Source organism: Xyrauchen texanus, chromosome 43, assembly GCF_025860055.1.
Source record: "Xyrauchen texanus isolate HMW12.3.18 chromosome 43, RBS_HiC_50CHRs, whole genome shotgun sequence".
NCBI lineage: Eukaryota > Metazoa > Chordata > Actinopteri > Cypriniformes > Catostomidae > Xyrauchen > Xyrauchen texanus.
In genome coordinates this window covers 26,236,954-26,246,765 of record NC_068318.1, presented here as the reverse complement: position 1 = coordinate 26,246,765, position 9,812 = coordinate 26,236,954, and the positions used below count along the sequence as shown (strand labels likewise).

Here is a 9,812-nt window from a genome sequence, read left to right as displayed (position 1 = left end):
TCTCATCTGTCCATAGGATGTTGTTCCAGAACTGTGAAGGCTTTTTTAGATGTTGTTTGGCAAACTCTAATCTGGCCTTCCTGTTTTTGAGGCTCACCAATGGTTTACATCTTGTGGTGAACCCTCTTTATTCACTCTGGTGAAGTCTTCTCTTGATTGTTGACTTTGACACACATACACCTACCTCCTGGAGAGTGTTCTTGATCAGGCCAACTGTTGTGAAGGGTGTTTTCTTCACCAGGGAAAGAATTCTTCGGTCATCCACCACAGTTGTTTTCCGTGGTCTTCCGGGTCTTTTGGTGTTGCTGAGCTCACCGGTGTGTTCTTTCTTTTTAAGAATGTTCCAAAAAGTTGATTTGGCCACACCTAATGTTTTTGCTATCTCTCTGATGGGGTGTTTTAATTTTTCAGCCTAATGATGGCTTGCTTCACTGATAGTGACAGCTCTTTGGATCTCATATTGACACTGTTCACCTGATTTGGATGTAAATACCCTCAAATTAAAGCTGAAAGTCTGCAGTTAAAGCACATCTTGTTTGTTTAATTTCAAATCCATTGTGGTGTTTTATAGAGCCAAAAAGAATTGTGTCGATGAATTAGAATTAGAATTGTGTCGATGTCCCAATATTTATGGACCTGACTGTATTCTATTCTATTAATTTTTAGCCTATCCTATGCTAGCATATTCTATTTTATTATGTTCTATTCTGTTCTATTCTATTCTATTCTATTCTATTCTATTCTGTGATGCTCATCTTTAGCCTACCCTATCCTACCATATTCTTTTCTATTCTACTACACACTTTTTTTGTCCACACTTATATGTTTTTTTGTTTGAAAATATATAGACTTTGCCACGTAAATGCCTCTCATCCTTTCATAAATGCACTCTAGTACCTCATACTTCGGGAATAAATTACATTGGGAAATCGAAAACAGAGTTTTCACTCAAAAACGTATTAGTGTGGACATGAACTGAACACTCTGTGACCTGCTCCTGAATATGAGTTTTGAAATTTCTTGCAATTATTGTGTTTTTACATTGTAGATTTTTGGAGGTTAAAGCAGTCCAGTAAGAAATACTGGGCAGGGAAATCCTTTCAATACAGAATTGGCTCATAGCTGTGCTTAAGGCCGACCGCAGCTGATTAGATCAGCAGGAAATTCCCCACGTCTGTCCCACAGGACACACAGATGTTGTGCTGGCTGTCTGCACAGCTGCAGGCCTGCCACGCATGGCGGAACCTGTAACTGTCTGATGGAGAGACGGCAGGATGGCACAGATGCTGTGAAGTGGAGGTGTACTGGGGGGGCCGGAGTGAATGTGCTGGCAGTGGCAAGGGAAGGGCAGGTACCAGCATATTCTCCATCTGGACTCATCGCTGGAGAACAGCTATGGGACGTTAACATTGTTTTAGCAGAAGAGCTGTCAACATGACAGACAGATGAAAGAACAGGATTGCATTTTATGCATGCATATGTTACATGTTCTACTGAGAGAGTTAAAAGTCTCTGCTGTGCACTTGAGTAGAAGAAATAATCCTCCTATCATCAGCATTATCATGGACATAATAATGAGCTCTACAATTTGAGATTTTTCTGTTTGGTTGCAAACTTACAGAAATAGTTCAACCAAAAATTTACATTCTGTCATAGTTTACTTACCTTCATGTCTTTAGAAACCTGCATGTCTTTTATTTCCCCCTGTGGAACACAAAATTAATTAGTTATAGCAGAATGCCCATGCTGTTTTCTTCAAAATTCAGTCTATTTTTTTTATTTAAAAACTCATTATATTATATATTACATTGTATTATATGTACATATTTTGATCAGTACCAGACGATTACTACATAAAGCACTGAATGAATAAATGAGATGAGGGTAGAACGTCAGTGTGCAGCTCTGGTCTATTATTGTGGCTGGAGCCCAGAGAAGCTGGAAACTTCATTCACTATCAGAGAAGGTGTCAATCACTCCTGTAGAGGACGAGCTTTACTGCAGCCTGAGGCCTCCTGTGTGACCTAAATACAAAACTGTCAACAGAAAGAGTGACCAACACAGAACAGGCTGAGGAGAAGTGCAGAAAATATTCGGTCTTTACATATAAAGATGTACATTTAGATGGATGATCCAACGTATATCTTTTGATTAGTTTATAGTTTATATTTAAATAGCTAAATAGTTTATTTTTAATATATGAAAATGTTCACGCCATATCAAAGTCAGTAACCAACATGCAGGGAGCCATTTTGTTGTGATGTGAGAAGAGAACCAGAAAACAGGAAATGATGTCACAGAGATGAACCCTGTTCAGCAAATCTCTTTAAAATATCAGATAACTTTGGCAATGTTAGTTTGGATTGTCAAATTTGTATTATTATTATTATTATTATTATTAAGAATATTTTTAGCTTGAAAAATGTGTTTGAAAACTTTTATTTGAAGATAGTGATAAAGATGGGGGAGGGACAAAAATGACCGATTTAATCTTAAAACTTGCCTTTACTGCTATTCTGTCACTTTTAATAACTAAAATGACTCAAGGTCTCTTGATTACGATATGTTTATTTATCACATTTAATTTTATGACGTTTGTGAATATTAGGGATTTCCCTATTTTTAAAAGAACATTTGTGAAAGAAAGAAGAAGAAAAAAAAAAAAAAAACCACAATAAAAAAAGATTTATCCTGACCACAGTGACGACCCCTCCTGTTTGCCAAGGGAGCTACATTAATACACGAACACTGGTGCACGGTAGGATTTCCTTTTATTATTATTTTTCCCTTCGACTAAAATCTGCTCAACTAATATTCTGGGAATATCTTATTTTCTTTAATTGTTTTAGATTAAAAACAAGTTATTTTTAAGATGAAACCAGTCATTATAATATGCCGGACAGACGATACACTATTTCAAAACATAAACAGCCTATTTTTGGATTCGTAAACGGTAAAAACTCGGTTTCCCCACAGCAGATCTGTATGGGGGAACAGTATCTGACGATAACTTTCTCCGCTGAAAGAATGCGTTCCACCATGCACAAAACTAAGCCTAACAATTCCCTACCGTACCGTAACATTTCTACCCTAACCCTAACCTACTACACTACCCTAACTAGGTTTGCCACCCGTCCGTAAAATATTTAAAGTTAAAATGATACGTCCCGTATTGATTTGTCCCGTATTTATGCTGGTCAGATGGCTTCATGGTGAAATCGTTCCAGTTCGCCAATTTAACATTGATATAAGTTGGAAAATGTGCCTACGGTGGGTAAGGGACCGTCTGAAAAGTCCAGAAATGGTGGTAAAACTGTGGAGTTTTTTCTATATAAATGTTCAATAAGATCAAACCATGTATGAATTCAATCATAAAGACAAGTACAGGTGAAGGAAATAATAATAATCATTAAAAAAAAAAAAAAACACAAATTATGTATAAACTATATAAATAAGATAAAGAAGACAAATAATCGGACAAATTATAATATATATATATTTTTAACATATAAATGATGTATAAGTCATGGTTCAGGAAAGTTCTCATTTTTGCATATAAGAAAGGATATACCATTTTTATTAATAACACATATTAACTCGACAGATTTATTGCTAAAATTGTGGAGGATGTGGTTAGCCCCTTAAAGTGTCCCTTGTATTAAAACCTCAAAAGTGGCAACCTTAACCAAACCCTATCAGGGCTAGGGGGAAACAGATTCCGACCGGGAACACAATTCAATACAACACCTGTGCAAAAGTGAACAAGAAAGGAATAAAAAGGTTGACATATCATTTCACATTTCCAATATACAGACATAATTTAATGTCAGCAGGAAGTATTGCTCTTAATAAGACTAATATTGTGTGTTGCTGAGGTGAGCTGATAGTTGATGTTATTAGCTGATCTTAAAAGCTGCACAGACTGCTGATGTTCAGTAGATTCGCACACAGCTAGCACAGGGAATCTATGAACGCTGATGTATGACATCGACCTCAAGAAGAGAGAGAGACTAAACCCATAACTGCCCAGTAACAAGCCCCCCCACCCCCCACCCCAATTGGCTGCAGAGGCAAGTGTATTTGATCAGGCCCTCACACTAAATGACACTCTGTTTGATCGGCAGACACACAAACTGCACTTGAGAGCTAAAGCTGATGAAAGTCTAAAGGGATGACCTCAGTATCTGTCCTCTATGGAGAAAATTTGACCTCACACCTGGATGACTCCTTAAAGGGAGAGTTCACCATAAAATGAAAATTCTATCATCATTTACTAACCCTCATGTTGTTCCAAACCTGTATGATTTGGAACAAAAAGTTGCCAACGGTGGAGGTGGGTGTTTGCTACATGAACGGCTCTCGATCTCCATGTTTATATCAGCATCTCCTGCTGGACACATTTAGATGCGTGCTCTTCCTGTTAAACGTTGATTGGGGAGAATAGGGTGACGGATGGCCCCCTTGGAAGTTGTGGGCCCTTGGACTTCAGCACTTCATATTTTTAAAACAAGAACCCATGTATTAATGCATCCCTGTTCGAGACACCTGCATTCTGTTATATTCGTTGCTGTGTGTCTAGCTTTTTTAAAGCAAGAACATGTTTGGTCTAAACGACCACCCCCTAATGTATTTGTGCCAGGTTTCAATTCTGGCCAAACGCCATTGGTTATTGTGTATTGTGAAGGCACGTCAAGTTAAAAGTGGTCATGAGGAATATTTTAACATATTATAGATCATTGTATGGTTCTGCATTCAGATATGGTTCTGAACTCAAAACTTCCTCCTCACTGCAAAATGAGCATTTGTTGAATCCAAGCTGCCAAAACAACTCGTTCTCTACATCTTCCATATTGTGATATCCAGTGGCGATTTCTCAGGAACAGCAAAGCCTTCTCTGCTGGCGTAACATGCCTAATAAATAAATATATTTTAATCCTTTCATTGCCCAAAGCCATGCTCCTTAGCCGAAGCAGCGCGTGAGCCTGAGCTCCACCCCGTCAGGCCTTCAGAATTTCTGCAGAATCCCTCAACAGTGAAGTAAATAGGCATCTAAAGTCAGATTGTCAGATTCATCAGCCAATCAGATTGATTTATTTGTTCTTGGTGGGTGTGATCTTTAGGATATGTCCCAGTCCAGGCCTTCTAGCTGGCCTTGAGTGACGTAATCACGCTTTCAGTGATGTATGTCATTTGAAAGCGAAGAGAGCGAGATCTTGTTGAGATCCTTATGGATTTCAAAACCTGAGATGTTCTGCATGACCATGCGATTGATTAATTAAACAGGAAATGGGGGCTTATTTTCACTTCAAGCTAATTGCTCCGTGCTTTTTGACTTGTTATAGCAACATCAGGAGTTTTCAAAGTGTAAATTAGGCTGCTTGAGCATTCAGTGTCAGATCAAGTTTTGAAAAGTAACCGTGTACCCTGACGAAACAAAATTTATTGCAAGCAAAATTTAAATCGCAATTATAATTAGAGAGATTTTTCTTGGTATTAGTTTCCTTGGTTCTGGCTTTTGTGCATGGACATGTTTTTAAAATGTCAATTGATATTATTAGTTATTAGTCAATTGGTATTACTGCCACGAAATGAATGAGGCATACAGTGTCTTATTCATTCTGAAACTGTGTTTTCTTAATAACATGAATCACACTGAAGTCTTAGACATAAAATGCATGGGCACAGTTGATGTCACACTGTAATAGACACATGCATCTGACCGTCTCAACAAAAACACATCAACACCTCATATTAAGTTATAACTTCCGTAGCCCAGCCCAGAAGTGGTGAACAGAGAGATGGTCAGTAAAGAGTAGAGAGCCAATCATTAAGTAGGCGTTTACTGTCCTAAGTCTTAAAGGAGAAGCAGCACCAAAATCGAAAAGCGTTTCTGAAAGAATGGTCAGAATGAGGGTGGAAAATGATCATGTTTTACAAATATATTACTGTTTTTTGTGCAAAGAGCTTTACTAATATTATAAGTGCAACTCAAGGAGCATATTAGAATAATAAAAAAGGCCATGACCTCTTTAAAAATAACTTTAAACTTTTTTAAAAAGCATGTCTTGAGACAACAACATTTTGTTACATTTGCTATGTCTAGCTTTTTTAGCAATGTGGCAAGTTTGCATATACAGCACTCAATGAGATTTGAAAACAATTCTGTATGATGGAATGAGCAAAAGATGCCAGAATTACAATTTAGTGAACTATCCCTTTAACCTCAACTGATATCATGTTAACACAGCAATAACTGTGACTGAAATAGCTTTGAAACAAACCTCTCCAGTGTAAAAATTGATTCATTATAATCTCATTCAGTCATTTTCAACTCTCCAGCCAGAGCAGCCAGAGTGGACTAAATCTAACTGACGTTTTGGGGTTTTCTGACCTCTCAGCATAATTTTCCCCTTGTGGAAAAAAATCCCAGCAAGCACATTTGTTTGTCAACACACTGTGGGTTCCCTGCCAACACTTCGCTCTCACAGACACTGAGAATAAAGCTGAAGATGAAACGGGTTCCCAGACTGCCGTGTAATTGTGCAGCCCTTATGTTGAACCCCTTGAGCATTCATTCAAATGAGTCCCTAATTGCCACATCTGTTAACCCTCTGAAGAGCCGTCAGCCGAGTTTCACGCATCTGCTAATTGGTACAAACAGGTAGCAGACGTTGATCTCCTCTGCTGAGCATCTGCCGATTAGAGTCGCAAATTCAATGAGTGGTGATTAAAGGTCCCACTAAAATGGCAAAGGAGTGGTTTAAATACTGCCAGTGAATATGCTATAACACTTCATAATGTTGATTAACTGTGAGCCAGAAATGGCGGTGCTCCGTGGGATGGTGTGAATTCATATTTTTAGGTGTGAAGAAAAGTCAAGGAAAATTGGATCATGAGAGTTTTACAGACTCCTGTGGTTTGGTCAGTTGATTCAGGGCCATAATGTCTCCTGGAGATGTAATTTTCAACCAGTCCAGGAGAACTGATCCATTACAGTGGCATAAAATATATATCAAATATAATCCATTATAGTGGCAAAATAAAGTCCATAGACTGTATATTTTCCCCCCGGAATGTGATGTCAAAGTATATATATATATATATATATATATATATATATATATATATATATATATATATATATATATATATATAAAAATAGTCTGTATGTTAATATCAGACTGTATACACATAAATTCACCCAAAACTTTATATTTGATTAATTTATATATAAGCATTTAGAATGTGAATGCACTGTTCAGCATATATTAAGCTTGTTTATGGGTAGTTGACATGAAATACTTTTTGAAAAAGCATGACATACTACTCCACTTCTTAAGCATTTTGCTGATTCTTTTATAATTATTATGCATACAGCTTTTATGACCTTACATCAGTTGAGAGATTACTTTAAATGTTTGTACTTTTAAATTTGTTTTGCTAATAGTGAAGGCAAAAAGGTGATTCAAAATGGTTTAAAACTTAAAATGGTGACCAGTTATAGGACCTAGGTTAAATGTTAACCAAAAGTCTTAATGTTAATAAGAAAAAAGTTACCAGAGAAACCCAGAAACATGTCAATGATGTCAGTGTCGGTTCTAGGTTTTTATTAAATCATTTGTACAATCGTGTTCTTAATACAAAATATACATGCATATTGAAAAGGTGCATATTGTAGAAAACTGTGCAATTCACAAAAATGAATGGTACTAGTAAAAAATAAATCCTTGGTTATTTTAGATTTATGTTCATGAAGAAAATAAATAAAAATAAACAAGAAAGAGCACCAAAGAAAATCTCTGGTGACATTAAAAATCCTCTTTTAGAATCCCAGAGTGACAGTAGTTTGGAACAGTTGCTCTTCCAAATATATATTATTATACTAATATTTCTGAAAAAAAAAAGACAAAAGGTGACTTCTCTTGCATGAATGATATAATAATAATAATAATTATAATAATTACAATAATAGCATATAATAAATGCATTCTAATTAATAATGATAATAATAATATTTTTCTGAGTCATTGTTTAGATTTTTACTTTAAATCTTACCTGCATTTGTTCATATATCCAGTCAAGGAAGTAGGTCACATTTCCGTAGACTCCGGGCTTATTTCTGAAAGCACATCCATCACCCCAGCTAGTGTCCCCAATCAGCCACCATAGAGAATTCTCTTGTATGACCAGAGGACCCCCACTGTCCCCCTGTGTGGACAGAAGTCATTTTATTTGTCCTTTAGAATGCATTTAACATTTAGTTACTCTTTAAAATGATGGAGGAACTTCTAATTGCATTTTTAAAGAGAGTGTTTCTAACCTGACAGGAGTCCACGCCACCTGCCAGCTTGCCAGCACAGATCATGTTGTCTGTGATTTGTCCATTATACACTGGTCGGCTGTTACAGGTTGTACTATCAATCAGCTCGATTTTGGCTTCTTGGAGAGTTTCTGGAGCAGGTCCTTTAGGAAAATTCAAAATTACATTTAAAGTCATTGTCATTCTTTTCAGCACAAACTTGCCTCCTTTCTGTAAATTATACTTAATTATAGATTTATGATTATCATCGGTTACTCTTCAAAAAAGTTTCATACCTCCACTATACAGTGCCCCCCATCCTGTAATGTAACACTCTCTCGGAGCAGAGAAGTACATGCCCGGATTGGGTAAACACACTGGCCTGACGCTTGCTGAAACAAACAAAGTGTTAAAGGGACAGTTTGTCCAAAATTAAAAATTATAAAAATGATCTGAATGATTTTCTTTCTTCTTTGGAACACAAAAATGGATATTTAGCGAAAAGTTCAAGTTGCTCTTTTCCACACAATGAAAATGGACAGTTATTCACACTGTCAAGCTCCAAAAAGGATAGAAAAAGTAACAAACGGATCATACGACTCGATCATATTCCATATCTGAGACATCTTCCAAGTCTTCTAAAGCCCATCAATAGCTTGTGTAAAGTACAAACTGGAATTTAAGTCTATATTCACAAAAAAAAAATATCTCCTTATTGTGTTCCACAGAAGAAAGTCATCCCTTTAAGGTTGTTAACCAAGTTAAATAAAATCTAAATCATCTTTTAACCTACAAACTCAGTTTTGAAGAAGTTCTCCATATCAAGACCATTTTTGAAGCAAACATGGTACCAGATCAAAAATACTGATTTATCACGATTGATGGAGGGTGGAAAAATGGAGGGTTTTTTATGAACAAGAAAAACTTGTATTGCTGAATCTTACATGTAATCATTAGTGGACTCTTAAGCTTCATCAGAGCAATGTCATTGTTATTGGATTTCGGGTCAAATTGGTGCATAACAATTCGGTGTACAGAATTGCCAGAGGCGGACGCCATCTCCTGAAGAGTCAGATATCCAGCGTACACAGTCCATACACTTGGATCTGAATTCCTACACGGGGAGATTTCATAATTTACTTTATTAGAGTTCATCATAATCTTATTAAATGAGTATTCTAAATGAGAGCACTTACCCATGAACACAGTGAGCTGCTGTGAGGATCCAGTACGGCGTGATAACAGACCCTCCACACAAATGTCTTCTTGCAATTTGCAGGCTAACCTGCCATGGCCACACCCCCTTAGAGGTCACTGTGTTTCCACCCACAATACGACTTTCACTCTTACGTCCACAATCTAGAGGTGAGTTGTGTAATTAGCACTTAATTAAAGTAGTTTAGCAAAAGTCAAGCTACTCTTTTGATAAAATAATACTGATCGTACCACTGATGTAGTTAATATAGTAACTACTAGTACAAAATTCAAAATTATGAGTTTCTGTCTATTATGT

At 36.6% G+C, this 9,812-nt stretch overlaps 1 protein-coding gene across 1 annotated transcript; it reads right to left on the bottom strand.

The window, feature by feature from the left end:
- Positions 1-7,590: 7,590 nt before the first annotated feature.
- LOC127636131 (transmembrane protease serine 2-like) lies at positions 7,591-9,675 on the bottom strand. The gene is made up of 6 exons (XM_052116541.1): positions 9,496-9,675; positions 9,244-9,413; positions 8,596-8,691; positions 8,321-8,463; positions 8,056-8,208; positions 7,591-7,891 (listed from the first exon to the last, which is right to left on the bottom strand). The coding sequence occupies exons 2-6, from the start codon at positions 9,356-9,358 to the stop codon at positions 7,883-7,885; spliced, it is 516 nt and encodes a 171-aa protein (XP_051972501.1). The 5' UTR covers positions 9,359-9,413; positions 9,496-9,675; the 3' UTR covers positions 7,591-7,882.
- Positions 9,676-9,812: the final 137 nt, after the last annotated feature.

Coding starts and splice junctions, on each gene's coding strand:
- LOC127636131 (XM_052116541.1), bottom strand. CDS start 9,358: ATGGCGTCCGCCTCTGGCAATTCTGTACACCGAATTGTTATGCACCAA. Junction 8,464..8,595: donor GGGGGCACTGTATAGTGGAG/GTATGAAACTTT, acceptor ATTTTCCTAAAG/GACCTGCTCCAGAAACTCTC. Junction 8,209..8,320: donor GTGGCGTGGACTCCTGTCAG/GTTAGAAACACT, acceptor CTGTCCACACAG/GGGGACAGTGGGGGTCCTCT.